Source organism: Lethenteron reissneri, chromosome 57 (genome assembly GCF_015708825.2).
Source record: "Lethenteron reissneri isolate LAM-NWPU_2019-01 chromosome 57, ASM1570882v1, whole genome shotgun sequence".
Classification (NCBI taxonomy): domain Eukaryota; kingdom Metazoa; phylum Chordata; class Hyperoartia; order Petromyzontiformes; family Petromyzontidae; genus Lethenteron; species Lethenteron reissneri.
This window is the reverse complement of record NC_083835.1, coordinates 3,941,838-3,960,013: the sequence shown is the minus strand read 5'-3', so window position 1 is coordinate 3,960,013 and position 18,176 is coordinate 3,941,838. Positions and strand designations below refer to the sequence as shown.

The window sequence follows — 18,176 nt, the reverse complement described above, 5'->3', positions numbered from 1 at the left end:
TCTCAATTCTACACCAACAGACACTTGCCCTGCAAAGAAAAAAATAATAATTCATTTCTATTCGAGGTGATGTCAATGTTGCTACGTTTCCGCGACCATTGGAAAGCAGACGCAAGCCACGCTTGGCTCTTCCAGGTAAGGCTCAACACTTCAAGTCTCCATCTCTGTGGATGCAGACCCTACCATAATGTCCCACCCTAAATTTTTTTATTTATTTACTAGGCAAAGCCCACTGACCCAACCCAGAGTAAGACCCAACTCCATTCCCTCTGCAGCTAAAGGGACGCACTCACTTTGCTTTTTAACAAGGTTTCACTTACGCCGGCTTGAGCTAGGTTATACGATCCAAAACAAAATGTTTTATATTGTTCAGCGTATTATTTTTTTCGCAAACACGGTGCTACATTTCATAATCAGAAGTGCATTTGCCGATTAAAGCACACTGAGCTGAGTAGCTCTTTTTCAAGGGCGACTCGTTGCAGATGAGATGTTACTCTCTAACCTGTGGCGGCCCAGGTTAGAGAGTAACATCTCCCTTGGGAATGCAGACCACGTGGCGTAGTTGCTGCTGGCTTGGCCGAATGCTCCCATGGGAATTGGGACCGGGCCCACTTTCTAGGTGCAGAAACTGGGCCGATTTGCTGCGCCAATGGGCACGGGTAGGCAGTGTGTTGAAAATTGGGATTCACCAGATCGCTGGGTGGAATTTCCACTTCATGTTTAGGGATCACCAAGTGCACTGCCCAAAAACTTCCGGCAGTGTCTAGTGCTCAGACCAAAATATTATAACTAGAAAGGTAAGTATAAGAGGCTGGATTAATGCCTTTGAAAGTGGAATCATGTGTCCCCCGGACAACACAATTCTATTTTACGAGTATGATTAAAACAAAGGAATTGTATTCATGTTTGTACAGATGAATGTAAATTGTGTTAAATATTGTACAACATCCGCAAGACGGTTCCCCAATTATTTACCTTTAATACAGCGGCACCAAATAATAAATGCCCTGTATTGAGAGTTGGAACAAAATACCAATCGTATGTTTGATTGAAAAATGTAATCTCACGTGGTATTTTCCATCGTATCAATAAACCTTTGGGAATGATTGTACTATTCTTATTATTATTGCCAAATCTCATTAAATTTGGGGGCATTGTTGCTGGAATTAAATGCTATTATTTCATCAAAAAGGTGATAACACTTTCCAAGTGCCTATTTCAACAACACATACACTGCAAGGTGGTCAGATATATTCAGGTTCGAACACTACTTGGTAATAATGGAAGAATGCCTTCGAAAGAGATTATTTCAGCGTCAACCACGAAGGCGGAGCGGTAGATTGCGCCCGTGCGCACCGTGCGCAGGCGTTCGACGGATTGTTGCAACGCAAGACCGAGAGATATCGACGGTTTGGGGAGGCCTTCACTCAGCAGTGGATAGATCATGGCTGATGATGAGGACGATGACAGCAGCGCAAATAATCGACGTAACTTTCGATTTAAAGCTTTCGTGACTGCAGGGATTCATCTTCTTGGTTCTTTCGGTAAAGTCACGTAGAAGGGAAATAATAAAATAATAAAAATTCAATTTTTTTTTTATGTTTTATTTTTATTATTTATTATTTCCCTTCTACGTGACTTTACCGAAAGAACCAAGAAGATGAATCGACGTAACGTTTACGCGTGGTGGTTTACGTTCGGCATCTACTACCAGGGCAGTCAGTGGGATCCAACGTTCCCCTTTGGCGACAATGCCCTCTATGATAACACTGGTCGACAAAAAAAAACATTTTTTTCTGGCCTGGACTTTTGCAGCTGTTTTAAACTAATTTCAGGGTGCTGATTCCAAATCTGATTCTCAGATTTGCTCCATCACATCTCATTTTTATGCTATCGGCATACCCCATTTTCATTGATTTTACCCGAAATTAACTCTGTCACTTATGATTGCAAGTTGTTGCGAGTCAGTGACTGCTTTAGTGTTAAAATATGGTGCTGTATTTTTAGGATAGTGTGTTTATAATATAATTTTATGTAGATATCCACATTTATTTAATATTTTTCTTCTGCAATTTTTATTGAAAATGCAGTATTTGATATCTCAAAAACCTCATGTGATAGACAAAAACTGATGCCAAATTTGGAATCAGCACCCCAAAATTACCTTAAAACCGTTGGAACACCTTATGCCAGAAAAAGTGTGTTGACCAGTGTAATACATTGTACGGCAAAAGCCAACCAGAAGCCAAAGAGCATACTTTGCATATCGCGGTGGTGGCATCACCATTTCCACAAAATTTGCGCACGTGGCCGACACTCGCCACACCATCTCAACAGAGATGAAATTGCAGTCCATTTAAATTGTAAGTATTTAGTAGAAGAGGAATGACAACTGTAGACCGTCTTCTTGGTTCTTTCAGTAAAGTCACGTAGAAGGGAAATAATAAAATAATACAAATAAAACATAATAAAATACAATTCTCACGACGTTTCGGCCACAACGCAAACGTCGTGAGAATTGTATTTTATTATGTTTTATTATTTCCCTTCTACGTGACTACCGAAAGAACCAAGAAGATGATTCCCTGCAGTCACGAAAGCTTTAAATCGAAACTGTAGACCGGTTTAAGCCTAATTAGGAGTCATCAGTACAGTTACAGCCCCCGCCATTGCTTACTGCTGCCGTTTGTGAGTGTCTCTCTTTGAAACCGCGGGGACACATTTGGCACAAGTCCAAAAGCGACAAGAAAAACAGATTCCAATCATTCTCTGCAGATGTTTCCCCATCTCAATTTCACGATTAAACTACGGCATTAAAAACTGACCCACAGATAAAGTGTAAACCAAGCACACATTCGTTGTAATCTAGCCACTGCAAAACAAAACGACAACCGACCCTCGAAAAAACGAGATGCGATTAGACGAATTGTCAAGATTCGAGGTCATGGTTGGATTGAAGCGGCAATTAATTTCGGCAAACATTTTTTTTGCAGCTGTACCATCTCGTTTGCATCGACGCTTGCTCGCTCCATGAGCCTAAGTGTATCGTCGGTATACATCTCTGTGGTTCGCTTGCACGGGTTCCTTCGACTGCTCCATCGTGCTTCAGGAGAGGCGCCAACCCTTGCTACCGCTTGCTGATGCCACTGGCAGCAGAAGGGCCGACGCAGAAGCAAACTCTTTCGATGCTGACCAGATGTGCGTAACCCAGAGGTCGCAACCGGGTACCCGATACCCGTACCCTACCCGATACCCGGCTACCCGTACCCGGCCGGGTACGGGTACGGGTAGCCGTTTGCGACCCTGGTGCGGCCGGGTACGGGTAGGCCGTGAGTCACTGGTGAGTAACCGTTTGTCACTCATTTCTGGTAGGGTACGGGTACGGGTAGGGAACGAGTAACCGTACCCGGCCGGGTACGGGTACCGGGTACCCATTTGCGACCCTGGTGCAGCCGAGTACGGGTAAGGAATCAAAACCCGTTTGCGACCTCTGGCGTAACCGAATCGAATGTGCACGCTTTGATGGAGCATCAGGAGTGTAAGGAATTGTATTCATGAGTAATTAAATGAATCATAATCAGACACTCCGGGATCCCTTACAAAACAGGTAATGAATCCGAGTGTAGATTGTCAAATGGTTAAATTATTTCAGATACATTTGAATCATGTATATATTAATGCGGTATAAGTATAATATTCGCGGCAATTAATGAAAGGACTGATGCCAATTTATTCATCGTAATATTACACCTCTACACACGCGGCAGAGCCCGGAAGCCGAGTCACTCAACCTATTCAGGATGGGATGGTCATGCCCGTGACCAAAAAATCTCTCGCAGTGCACCGCATCTTGTCAAATTTCTCAAGCCGAGCATCGTCAAAGCCTGGTACGAGTGCTTGCCTGGGCGACCGCCACGCACAGACAAGGGCATCATAGGTGGCTGCATGGGCAAAGTCCATTGTTTTACTATACATGCCGTCTCTGTCAGCGGTGGGCAACCCAGACGAGTTAGTGGGCCACTATGAGCGGCACTCCTTCACCTGGGCGGGCCGCGAGTTCGGCACCGTGCTTGTGCACTAATCGTGACCCCCACGCACCTATGCATCATCCTGGACACACGTGTGACCGGGCCGCCATGAGTGGCTCCACGGGACAACATGCGGCCTTCTCTGCCACATCTATGCTCCGCCCACCTTCACCGACCCGCACTGACAACGTGGAGGGAGCATGGTTGGTTAGATTACCCCCACAACCCACGCACAGCGAGGGAAGCCCTCATCCAGCAGTGGATTAGCAAAGATATTGTGCTTGTACATGATATAATAAAGTTTAATGACAAAATAACTTCGTATGGATTTGTTTCGAACGCTTGCTATATGGTACGCCAAAATGTCTTCAGTTTTTATTTGTCTGGGAGGAAATTGGAGTTAAGTGGAGAAATCCACAGATTCCATATGGCAGCCTAACACTGACAAGCCCTCAAACATGGGTGAGAGAAACCTGCTTCCTTTACTGCCCTTCAGCCCCATCGGTGGGAACCTCACAACTCTACGTGATCCATCACCCCTGCAGTCAGGATGCTAGAACACAGCTGCGATCCGAATCGCACGTGGCGGCCAAGTAAAGTTCACCGGCAACGACAAGTTGCGATGGGCGGAACACAAGCACATAGCGGAGGGGGAACGGTTTACCGAGACAGGCATTGAAGTGAAATCCAGACGTCTGCGCCCAAGAAAAAGACCCTAGAGCCAGGTGGGCGTGGAGACTCAAGAGCAGAGCTTGAGGTCGGGTGTCGATTGTACAGCAGATGTGGGATCTGACAGAAAGGGGAAAGAGATGGCGTGATGCAGTGGGCGTCAACGGAATTTTCCGTGACGTCTTGGATGTACGTGTGTTGAACTTCTTTCGCACCGTACGTAGCCAACCGTGCTAATCTGAGGTGCGGGTGGGGGGGAAGGACAACAAACTAAACACTAAAAGCCCACCTTATTACAGGCCAATTCAGTACGTGTCTGCACGGAGATTTGTATATTTGCAACGGAACGTTGTGGCTTAGTAAATATCTGAATGGGTGATGATTGTAAAATTATATTTGCAGACGTGGATATAAAAAAAAAACTTGTCGGCTGTGGTCCATACGGACTGCAGATCAATAAGAATGCATTGTAAAATAAAAACGAGGTACAATCAACTGCCTTTACCAATTGCGGTGGTCCCCAATTGTGCGATTAGATTCGGTGACGAGTGGGCAGGGAGTACTCGTTCTAAACATCTCACAACAGAACGCAACTGGAAAGAAAGTAGCCTTCGCAGCTCGGGGAGATGCACGCAGAAAAGATGCGAGGAACCTTAATCCTGACTCGGGACCAAATAGGAATTTTAAATATATATTTGGCATGCCACATATTAACACGCACCTTAGTGTTATCCAATAATAATGTGAAAAGAGATGACGGCTCACCTTTACAGGTGATTGTGCGTGCTCGACATTGACACGGTGTCAAAAATATTCCTCTAGTACCCAAAAAGTCCGGCTACGATGCTTGCAGTGGATAAATGTCTTGCAGGCCATTTCGAAGTGGTAAACCTCGTGTGGCTCGGGAAGAGGGGGGTGACGGCGCACATTAAATTATGTCACGGGCCACATTGGACCAATGGGCCATAAGTTCGGCACCCCTGCCCTTGGGTGAAGAGTGTTTAGTTTATACACGGCGATACGGGCAACGGGCACAATGATGTGCACACGTCACCAACAGTCCAACACGTCCCGCTGGTGGTAAACGACCGAGAGCTCGAATTCCTATCTGGTGTTCGTCCTCCGGTGTCGGCAACAAGCGTGCCACTTAGTGGGAAGTCAACAGTGAATCTCCTAATCGTCCTCCTGATGACGATCGCTTGTGTTGCGATCGAAACGTCGTCGTTTTTTTGTTATTTTCTTTTAACCTATCTACGTGACTTTACCGAAAGACCCAACGAATATGAATTCCTGCAGTCACGAAAGCTTTAGGTGAAAATCCTACGGATATACTGGCCCTGCCATAGGATCGTGGAGTTTCGACCGCGGGCTTAGGGACTCTCGCAAAAGCTGAGCAACCACCCCTGGAAAAAGTCAGATTTTTTTTAAATAAAAATAAAGGGGATTTCATTTGTGAATTTCACACCGGTCAAACTGGGCGGCCGCAGCTTCTCACTCATTGGGGGAAGCATCAGTGCAGCGCAGCCTCGTGCCACCTGCATCACCGTCGCAGCCAGAGCCACCCGTTCATGAGGAAGACGAGCCCGGTGAGTGAGAAGAGCAGAACCTCTCGGCGTTGGCGAGCGTGAGCGGCGCGTTCCACCGCCTGCAACCGGCCCGCCAGCCGCGAAACCTGCACGGCAACACGGCACCACATTGACACAACACTCGGGGCGGATGTGCCATCACACAAGGACTGCTCGGCCATCACCAACAGTCGTTTTTCCATTCTAGATTTGAAGCTTTCGTGACTGCAAGGTTATACTCTTAGGTTTTTTCGGTAAAGTCACCTCTACGGGGAGGAATTTGTATTTTTTACCTACGTGACTTTACCGAAAAAACCTAAGAATATGACCTTGCAGTCACGAAAGCTTCAAATCTAGAGTTAATACCCTCTACGGGGAGAAATTTTTATTTTTTACCTACGTGACTTACCGAAAAAAACCTAAGAATATGACCTTGCAGTCACGAAAGCTTCAAATCTAGAGTTAATACCCTCTACGGGGAGGAATTTTTATTTTTTACCTATGTGACTTTACCGAAAAAACCTAAGAGTATAGTCGTTTTTCCAGTATAGTAATAAGTTTTTACCCTTTCAACTGGTACAAAAACTGACACCTTTATACAAGGGATCATGTTTGCAATGACCACAACACAAGCAGTAAAAATGCAAACAAAAAGAAACAACTCTGATAATGATGATATGCACTGTCCTTGAAGTTGATTGGTCCACACCCGAGACAGCTTTTCTTAGAGCCTAGTCACCATTGGTGTTGGACCAGATGACGCCAAAAGGCGTACAACTTTTTCCGTCCGTCCGTGCGTCGTTGGTCCATCCATCATTGCAGTGCTCTGATGACATCGCTGTGACATCACTGTTCTCCTCAATCAGTTTCCACATGGTGGCCAATCATCGTCATCGCTTTCCCAAGTCCACCATTTTGATGCTGCCTCCGGTGTAATGGTTAGCACACTGGAATTGCAAATCAGGTCGCCCGTTAAATTCCATCTCCCGGCACACGGCAGTGAAAACAATGGGGCAAGTTTCTTAAATCCTCCCGCTATGTCCGCCATAGCAGTGTGAATGGGTACACCACAGTCGACCGGCAGGTCGCGGGTTGGCGGAATCACGTGTGGGTACCCACCCGCTTTCTCCAAGACATCTGGCCAGCATTGAAAAGACGGTCAAAATACCCATGTCGAACATAGATATAGTTTCAACGCTCTGGGAGAGATCCGAATTGACCCTTCATCTCACGGCATGACGCCGACGGCACAATCGCGATTGAACGTGGGAAACGGAGAATTGGAATTTGAATAACAAGCAGAGGTCGCAACCGGGTACCCGATACCCGTACCCTACCCGATACCCGGCTACCCCTACCCGGCCGGGTACGGGTACCCGTTTGCGACCCTGGTGCGGCCGGGTACGGGTAGGCCGTGAGTCACTGGTGAGTAACTGTTTGTCACTCATTTCCCAACGTCTTGTCTCTTCTCACAATTCAAGTTCCTAGAATCAACCCACCCGCGCCTGCAACATGGCTTCATCCCAGAGGTCACAATCAGGTACCCGATACCCATACCCTACCCGTACCCGGTCGGGTACGGGTAGGGTATGGGTACCCGTTTGCGACCCTGGTGCGGCCGGGTACGGGTACGGGTAAGGAATCAAAACCCGTTTGCGACCTCTGATAACAAGTAACAATAACCCACGTTACCTGACTGTTCACTACTGCAAGATCCAGCTCCAGACCGTCTGCGTACTGATCCTCCCCCACGTCATCCACGAGCACCAGTTCTTGCCTGCCGAGGAGGAAATCATACGCGGGGCCCATGAGTGGCTCTCTCCCAATACTCTTTGGTTCTTTCGGTAAAGTCACGTAGGTATAAAATAAAATAAATCACGACGTTTCGGGCGCTTGTGTTGCGTCCGAAACGTCGTGATTTCTTTTATTTTATACCTACGTGACTTTACCGAAAGAACCAAAGAGTATGGATTCCTGCAGTCACGAAAGCTTCAAATCAAGATTCTCTCCCAATATGCTTCTCTGTTCAGAGACAAGTCATCACACATTTACTGGCACCTGCTTAATAAACATGTAGATCCATACAGAATCAGAATATTGATTTATACTGGAGGAATCCGATGAGCTAGAAATATATTTTTCACATAAAACAAATTAAGTTTGGTAAATGGCGGTATTGCACATGTGTTCCTTTGAAAGGCGAGGTCTCAGTTGATGAAAACTATTAAAATAATTAGAAGTTTATTCCCATTTAGCTGCTCGGGGCATTCACTTACACAGGACAATCTCACCGAGTCTCAAGACTCTTATCACGAGGGTCCTGCTTAGGATGTTGGGCCGATGCACTCTAGCACGCACGAGGAAACGTGAGCCCTTTGAAAAGATCCTCGCGTAGAGCGGACAGAGTGTGGTAGTAGTGGAGATGCACACGTGTGAACAGGCTCTAACGTTAGCATTCTCGTGGGACGCAAGAGCCCTTATCGCGTCGTACGTGCAGGATCCACAACAAGCAAGAGACACGTTAACAGCATCTTTTGGCAAAGCTCCAGAGCTGGGGTATAATAACAATTATAATTGTGTCAATCGTCATGAAACGCAGTCGCAAAGTAATTGCAACGTTGGCTAACAATGGCTGGTGCCGTTCTGATCACAACTGACCCCCAGATCTGCCAAAAAATGACATTGACGTTTGCTGTGACAAGAGCAGAAGGGGCTGAGATTACCTGAGCGGATTGAGGGAAGGGCTGGATTTGGAAGGACTGAGAAGGGATCTTGGGCTAGAAAGGGCAGGCAGTGGAAAAAGATCAAAATAAAGGGAAAATGACAGCCAAGAAGGTAAGAACGGAGGAGTGTTCTTTCTCAGTTTTTAGGCTGCGAGGCAGTGGCGTAGCGCGGTTGGCATGGGCCCCGATTCACGGGATGTAATGGGTCCCGTGTCCCATGTCACACAGAGGTCGCAAATGGGTTTTGATTCCTTACCCGTACCCGTACCCGGCCGCACCAGGGTCGCAAACGGGTACCCGTACCCGGCCGGGTACAGGTAGGGTACGGGTATCGGGTACCTGATTGCGACCTCTGGGATGAAGCCATGTTGCAGGCGCGGGTGGGTTGATTCTAGGAACTTGAATTGTGAGAAGAGACACAAGACGTTGGGAAATGAGTGACAAACGGTGACTCACCAGTGACTCACGGTCTACCCGTACCCATACCCGGCCGCACCAGTGTCGCAAACGGGTACGGGTACGGGTATCGGGTACCCAGTTGCGACCTCTGATGTCACATCATCGAGCCGGAGGGCCCATGGGCTCTGGTGCAGCTACACCGCCTGCACCCTCGGTAACTATGCCACCGCCTCGAGGGTCAACCACGGAGCTTGAGGAAGGTAAAGGAGCCATTCGAACACATGCAAAGCGATGGCACACAAATTGTACAGGAATGAATGACAGCCTATAACAAGCTCCAGTTAAAAAATTAGCAAAACATTATTTTATCACAATTGAAGGGATGATAGCCATTAAAAAATGAGCCGTGTTAAAATTTAGCTTCGAGCATTCTAACTCCTATATTCTGTATTTAACATATTTTATTTTACCAGGTAAGTCCCACTGAGCTATGGAGTTCTTTTCAAGCTGCGACCTGACCACAAATGATAGTTCAACGAAGCGGCTCATCATGTGGAAATTCATAGCAGCCATATATTTGGTGTGCATAAGCAGTCGCGTGATTCGGAAGAGCCAATCGCACAAGAAAGCCCCCTGCCAGTGAGGCTTTGGCACCGCGCGAGTTGTCGTGAAGAACAAGCAATGACGCGACACCACATTTTTAGTCAAATTGGGGAAGCCGCCCTCCAGAGCCGAGTTCAATTCCCGGTCACGGCTAACATCGGTGGCAATATCTCATCCGGATCTGGTCTCCCACCCTTCAAGCAACCAATTCCACAAAGTGTTTATAACGGGACCGCGTAGAGCAACGGGAATGCCGCCACAGATGCGAAAGCGCCATCGCTGCCACTGACACTTGCACGTGACGGACAGGCCCGAGGTTGACGCCGTGGGAAACGCTGCGTCGCGCTGACTCACGCATGCTGCCGTTGAGCGGGCGTGCCCAGCCGAGGTCCTCGCTCACTCAGCGACCGCTCCCTGTACGGCCGAGCACCTGGGTTCTTTCTCTAAAGGATGAGAGAAAACTCCTCAATGTGGTGAAAACGACAGGAGAATTCGCGTTGTAAGTGAAATGTGATCATGCCACCGCCACCGCTAAGCGTGCACGTTAATGTGAGCTACGAACTGCAATGTGAATTTCTCCCTTATTAATTGTTCATGAGCATGATATATCGAGCTATGGAGTGCAAAATAAATTTTGCGATAATTAAACCAAAAGAGTAGGCACACCCGATAGGATCATCACTGCGGCGATGGAGCTCCGAGGTTAGTTCATGCGCAGTAGCGAAATGGCTTGCACTATCACGGGACTATGAATCGTTATCAGCATACCATCTCGAGCTGCGGACTGAACTGGGGAACATCACCCCCCTAATAAGACTTGGCAGAACGGCAAAGTAATAACACGGGACATCTGGCCACGTCCGACACTTATCGGTACATTGTACAAGTCGGCCGCAGCCGGTGCCAGAGTTGAGTCTCTCGCACGCGCGTTTCGTTGCATACCCGCTGCACCGGCGGTCTCGATGGCGTCTCGGCCGCCACGGAGGGCGACGATGCCGGTGGCACGAGGCTGATGTAGTCCAGCGGCTGCTCCTCCAGCGTGAGCACGCGCGGCGGAGTCTGCAGGTGGAACATCTCTCGCGGGAGCTCCACGGAGAACCGTGGACCTTGCATGGACGAGCGGCTGGGGTCCTGCCCGGAGTCTACAGGACAAAAATGGTACGCCCCGTTTCCGTGACTGACCTTCGGACAGCTGACCCGCGCCGTGCTAGGTTTGTTCCAAGAAGCGAACAGATCACCTTACTTTTCGATTTAAAGCTTTCGTGACTGCAGGGAGTCATCTTCATTCAGACGCTGTCTTTCCGACAGACCTGTTCTTCACCTGAGGACGGCTGCTTGCGTTGTGGACGAAACGTCGTGAGAATTGTATTTTATTATGTTGTATTTTTATTATTTTATTATTTCCCTTCTACGTGACTTTACCGAAAGAACCAAGAAGAGGTCACCTTACGACTGCGTCGGGTTTTCTAAGTTGTGCTGTACAGTTTGCCGATGTGGTTTTTGGGTTGTACGATGCCGTTGATCGGAATGGTGTCGGATGCTTCGCTCCTGAAAAAAGCTCCCAGCAAGTGGAGAAAAACGTTGGGACACCATGCCAAGCCAACACGTGGTACAACCCACAAAAAAACACATCAAAGAACAAGTTGCCTGATTTTAAGCTTTCGTGACTGCAGGAATTACTCTTTGGTTCTTTCGGTAAAGTCACGTCGATAGAAAATAAATGTAATAACAGAATACGACGTTTCGATTGCAACACAAGCAGTCGTCATCAGGTAGAACTAAATTTGAGAGAGAGACAAAACACAGACACGGAGACACACAGACAGACACACAGACAGACACATAAACGGACGTGAACAAGAGGTCTCGTTGGAAGACAGAGACAGAGAGAGAGAGTGCTGCTTACCGGCGACCATGATTCTCTCCGGCACCTCCATCACCATCGCCGGGTGATGATAGTGTGAGTTTTGCGTTTGGGGCCACGGGGACTCCTGCCCGGCGTCAGCCTCGGTGGATGCCACCTGCGGTGACAGAATAAGTGAAACGGGCGCAGCAAGAGGCTGAGCCACAAGAGAGCGGGGCGAGCAAGGCAACTGGGCCAGCACAACAAACGTTTGTGCCTCGTGCATCAGGAGACGTAGCAAACGCTCACACATCAGCCAATTCAATTTCGATTTAAAGCTTTCGTGACTGCAGGGATTCATCTTCTTGGTTCTTTCGGTAAAGTCAATTAGAATGGAAATAAGAAAATATTTTTATTATTTTATTATTTCCATTCTACGTGACTTTACTGAAAGAACCAAGAAGATCAGCCAATTCGCCATAAAAATAATAAAACTTTCATTTTACACGGCGTCATTCGTGCCGACAGCTTCCCACAACGCTGTACATGAATTATATATCAGGAGCAAATCCCATACTGGGTACGCATGGCGCGAATGAAGCAAAGCTGGGGCTTGCTACGTGTAAACTTTGCAAACGACGGTGTCAGCGGTCGACGTGCATGCCTTCAGGGTGTTGGGGATTCTCATCTTCTCGCTGATGTCCTGCGTGAAGTCGGGGTCATACTGCCTGGGCGCCGAATCGTCGAGCAGGCTGGCGGAGGGATTGAACGCAGCACACATGCCTCTCTCTCTCCTTCCTGGTTGTGCGTGTGTGCGTGTGGGGGGGGCTTTGGGCCAGCATAAGAGGGGAAACAACTCAAGTCAATTCCTCACATTTGTTAAGTACAGGCCAGGTCAGAATCAGACTCTTTATTTAGGAATCCGATGAACTATGAAGCTCTTTTTCACAGAGGTTAGAGAAACCATCTTCTTGGTTCTTTCGGTAAAGTCATGTAGAAGGGAAGTAATAAAATAATAAAAATAAAACATAATAAAATAAAATAATTCTCACGACCTTTCGGCTACAACGCAAGCAGCCGTCTTCAGGTGAAGAATGAGACACTGACAAGCTAGGAGCTTATATATAAGCTGGGTTGGAGGTGGAAGAAGAGCGCCTTAACAAAAAGAATCGAAATTTAGAGAAACTACTTTTTGTGTTTAGTTTCTTGTCCTTCACCTTCTATTAGCACGGTTGGCTAGGTGTGGTGCGAAAGAAGTTCAACATACATACGTGCATACATCTAAGCTCTCAGCCCTGAAATTCTGGGTTCGAATCCAGGTTTCAGCCACCTGTGATTAGACCCGTTTCTCAAGTGGGGCATATTGGTCCTGAGGTCACCAAAAACTATCACAATTCAATTTGGTCCTGCACTCAATTACACTTATTTGCATGTCAGAAATGTTGAAAATACCGTTTGAAGGTCATGCAAAAAACATTACTCTGTACACTCAGCTGCAGAAATTACACATTCACATGGCAGGGAAGAAAGTACAGCTTGCACTTGCCCTCTTGTTTTGCCGGATGAATAGGTTTTCCACTTTTTTCTGGCAACAAAACAGATGTTAAAACACCAAACTGAAACATTTTACAAGGAATCATGTCTGCATTAACCACAATACTTGTGGTCAGAATGCAAACAAAAAACACACTGATAATAAATGCATTGTCTTTTAAACTGATTGGTCCAACACCATGTGAGACTAGGCTCTAAGAAAGCTGTCTCGGGTGTGGACCAATCAACTTCAAGGACAGTGCATACATTATCAGAGTTGTGTTTTTTGTTTGCATTCCGACCGCAAATATTGTGGTCAATGCAAACATGACTCCTTGTAAAAAAAGTTGTCAGTTTTGTTGGCAGATAAAAGGGTAAATAAGTACAACCCGTAAAAACAGAGTTTTTCACTATAAATCCTTATTATGCGTGGCGGCTAGAGTCCTCTCGTCCTCTGGCTTGAGATGGCTGCCACCTATGGGTCAGATGATTGCATTGCACCATTAAGCAATTGGTAATTAAATATATTTTTGTCCTAAAAAGTGTAAAATTTTGGAAAAAAAATTTCACGAACATTAATTGTCACGCACAACGAGTCTGTGTGGAAAATGTCAGCTCGATTGGATCACGGGAAGTGGGTTAAAAAACGACCGAAAGATTTGCACGGTCTTAAGTAAGCAAGCAAGCAAGGGAGCTTAATATAAAGGATTTAAAAAACAATTATCATAGTAATAGGTTCATACCCTTTCAACTGGTACAAAAACTGACACCTTTATACAAGGCATCATGTTTGCAATAACCACAACACAAGCAGTCAAAATGCAAACAAAAAGAAACAACTCTGATGATGATAATGATATGCACTGTCCCTTGAAGTTGATTAGTCCACACCCGAGACAGCTTTTCTTAGAGCCTAGTCTCCATTAGTGTTGGACCAGATGACGCCAAAAGGTGTACAACTCAAAAACAATGCACTATCAAAGTATTGAGAGCTCGGGGTAAGCATTTACACTATGAGACATTTCCTTTACCAGTGGCAAAATATAGCAATAGGTTTTGTACCAGTTGAAAGGGTAAAAACCTAATACTGTATCTTGCCACTGGTAAAGGAGATGTCTCATAGTGTAAAAAAACCAATTATCATATTTTGCTACTGGCAAAGGAGGTTCCAATGGGGTCAACGAGTACTTGTTGGAATGAAGTTTGACCTACATGCACAACTAGACGATTACAAAAAAAAAAAACACATTGCCTAGTCCCGTATTCTATAATAAAAACCACTTTAACAAACAATTCATGACACATTATTAGAAGCTGCGTATCGAACTCGAGATTCTAGAGTTTCCGCGTTTCAGACGAAGTGTCCTTGAATTGCCAAGATGATTGCACTGTACCCACTGTACTAAGACAAAGACAAAGTCGCGTGTAGCCTGCGAGACTGTCAGGGGCAAGTGCTGTTAGCGAGGGCCCCCCACGGCACACGAGGGGGGGGGGGGGCAGAAAACCACGCCCGGCCGCCTTTGTCTCTCTTTACGGGGAGCGGTGGTGCAGCGGTTTCGTCGCTGCGTTACGAACCCCATTGGCAGGAACCGGGGGGAGTTCGATTCCCGTTCACGGTAAATATCGACGACGACGATCTGGCCACCCCCTGGGTCGACTCAGCCTCAAAACGAGTTCACCTGTACCCCACCCCTCACCTCCTCCTCACCTCCTCACCCCCCCTCTCCTCACCTGCTAAGAACGACGACTTGTCGGCTGGGTTGGTTGATGACTTACTCTCGATTGCCAAAACGGCGCAGCAGCAGCAGCAACAACAACCACAACAACAACCACCACCACCACCACAACAACAACCACCACCACCACTTTAAACACTCGGGAGTCTAGCGGCGCGCGACCCGTGGGTTGAGGGCGTGTTGGCGATTTGGGCGCGAGAAAGCTTCCTGGATCCCGTGGGGGTCACGCGTGAAGACAGCGGCCATCTTACGTAGGGAGAAGGGGGCGGTGACTCCTCGACTTACGGACGCTCGACTTACGGACTCTCGGCTTACGGACGCTCGACTTACGGACTCTCGACTTAGGGACTCTCGACTTACGGACGCTCGACTTAGGGACTCTCGACTTAGGGACTCTCGACTTAGGGACGCTCGACTTATGGACTCTCGGCTTACGGACGCTCGGCTTACGGACTCTCGACTTACGGACTCTCGACTTACGAACTCTCGACTTACGGACTCTCGACTTACGAACTCTCGACTTACGGGCTCTCTACTTACGAACTCTCGACTTACGAACTCTCAGAGATACGAACAAAAGCTGTCCGCGTGTCTAATTATAAAAGAAAATATAAGAATAGGTGTTTAGCCTTTCTGGCAATAAAACAGGAGGTGGTACGATGTTCGCCGAATAGAAAATCTTTTGCAAGGAATTAAGTGCGCATTAACCACACACAGTGCTTGTCAAGAGTTTTCAGAGTTTCATTTATTTGGTATAGCCATGTGAGCCATGCGGCTCTTAAGTCGGGTGCAACCGCAACAAACAAAATACGTGAGACATTTCAAAGACTGTAGCCATATAATGGAACCATATTTGTGACGCTAAATGTTTGTGTTGAGCATCACCTGAACAATGTTATATTACACCGTTGTCCGCAAAATTGTATGCATTCATCGCGAACACACACACATGCTACATCACGGCGGTTTTTTTCATCACTGAACATGCAAACACACACGTGGCTCTGATAATGTATTGGCATTGTCTTTAAAACTGATTGGCCTACACCAGAGGCAGCAGACTTTTTTTTAAATTCCTTTATATTAAGTTCACTTGCTTGCTTGCTTGCGCGCTTACGACCGTGCAAACCTTTCGGTCGTTTTTTAACCCACTTCCCGTGATCCAATCGAGCTGACATTTTGCACACAGACTCGTTGTGCGTGACAATTAATGTTCGTGAAAAATGTTTTCCAACATTTTACACTTTTTAGGACAAAAATATTATATTTAATTACCAATTGCTTAATGGTGCCATGCAATCATCTGACCCATAGGTGGCAGCCATCTCAAGCCAGAGGACGAGAGGACTCTAGCCGCCACGCATATAAAGGATTTATAGTGAAAAATTTTGTTTTACGGGTTATACTTGTATGGCATAGTATCACCAGTGTCAGACCTGAGAACGCCAAAAGGCGAATATTAAATGGCCGAAAACACCTTTAAAAAATATTCTTAGGTTTTTTCGGTAAAGTCACGTAGGTAAAACATCAAAATTAATAAAAATAAATGAAATAAAACAAAAATCACGACGTTTCGGAGGCAACACAACGTCGTGATTTTGTTTTGTTTTTTAATTTTTATTAATTTTGATGTTTTACCTACGTGACTTTACCGAAAAAACCTAAGAATATGAATCCTTGCAGTCACGAAAGCTTCAAATCTACCTTTAAAAAATACCGAAATGCCTCTACTTACAAAAATTCGACTTACGAACTTTCAGAAATACGAACAAACCTCTTCTTAAGTCCAGTTGCCTGTTCTGACCGAGAGTCATAAGTTCAACCGCTGTGTGGATTTCACACCTGACGATGATTGCTTGTGTTGCAGTCGAAACGTCGTGAGAATTTTATTGTTTTATATTTTTATTATTTTATTATTTCCCTTCTACGTGACTTTACCGAAAGAAACAATAATATGAATCCCTGCAGTCGCGAAAGCTTTAAATCAAAATGAATTAAATTGTTTTTGAACTGTCATACATTATTTTATGTCTTCCTTAACATTTCAAAAAATTGCCATGCTGACTTTATTGCTGTTGCGTTGAGTTGCGTTCATAATTGCAATTGTGAATTGTTATTATGCCACATTTTGGCCAGCAGGTAAAACATCAAAATTAATAAAAAATAAAATAAAGATCACGACGTTTCGTAGGCAACACAAGTCTCCGTCATCAGGTGGGACCGTCACAGCCAGATTAGTTGCATCAAGTGAGGCAATGATTCAAGATGTAATCCCAGCTAATCTGGCTGTGACGGTCCCACCTGATGACGGAGACTTGTGTTGCCTCCGAAACGTCGTGATCTTTATTTTATTTAATTTTTATTAATTTTGATGTTTTACTTACGTGACTTTACCGAAAAAACCTAAGATTATGAATCCTTGCAGTCACGAAAGCTTCAAATCTAGAATTTGGCCAGCAGATGGCACTGCAGCACAATGCCTTGTAAAGTTCTGTACGTGTATACATGAGCCTGTTCACATATCATCAGACTGGTTGCCATTAGCGAGTAAACTCGTGTTGTTATGTAATGTTGCAGCGCAACCGTCGACCTCCCGTAGCAACATGGCCGACTACGCCTCGTGAAGCCACGCGGCCTCCTCGTCGTTCGCTCATCGCGGCACGTGGATTGGTTGAAGCGGCACCCCCCCCCCCCCCGTGTCTGCTAGCGACCAATCAGACGCGCCAACGGGCTGAGTGACCCGCCCCTGTTAGCTCGCGACCAATCAAACGCGCCAGCGGGCTGAGTGACCCGCCCCTTGTTAGCTCGCGACCAATCAGACGCGCCAGCGGGCTGAGTGACCCCCCCACCCCCCGTGTAAGCTCGCGACCAATCAGACGCGCCAGCGGGCTGAGTGACCTCCCCCCCTGTTAGCTCGCGACCAATCAGACGCGCCAGCGGGCTGAGTGACCCGCCCCCTGTTAGCTCGCGACCAATCCGACACGCCAGCGGGCTGAGTGACCCCCCCCCCCTGTAAGCTCGCGACCAATCAGACGCGCCAGCAGGCTGAGTGACCCGCCCCTATTATCTCGCGACCA

At 46.7% G+C, this 18,176-nt stretch overlaps 1 protein-coding gene across 5 annotated transcripts; it reads right to left on the bottom strand.

Moving 5' to 3' along the window:
- Positions 1-1,603: 1,603 nt before the first annotated feature.
- On the bottom strand, positions 1,604-15,302 carry MFF (mitochondrial fission factor). 5 transcript variants are annotated; one of them, XR_009756947.1, is made up of 9 exons: positions 15,095-15,302; positions 12,495-12,658; positions 11,894-12,008; positions 10,930-11,129; positions 10,342-10,430; positions 8,986-9,039; positions 7,955-8,039; positions 6,163-6,369; positions 1,604-4,817 (listed from the first exon to the last, which is right to left on the bottom strand). XR_009756947.1 is itself a non-coding variant. In XM_061575146.1 (9 exons), the coding sequence occupies exons 2-8, from the start codon at positions 12,609-12,611 to the stop codon at positions 6,238-6,240; spliced, it is 792 nt and encodes a 263-aa protein (XP_061431130.1). In that variant the 5' UTR covers positions 12,612-12,658; positions 15,095-15,302; the 3' UTR covers positions 1,604-4,817; positions 6,193-6,237. The 5 variants fall into 5 exon arrangements, 4 of the variants coding, with proteins under 4 accessions (XP_061431130.1, XP_061431128.1, XP_061431129.1 ...); XM_061575146.1 differs by having other exon boundaries at positions 6,193-6,369; XM_061575144.1 differs by having other exon boundaries at positions 1,604-6,369.
- Between the last annotated feature and the right edge of the window lie 2,874 nt (positions 15,303-18,176).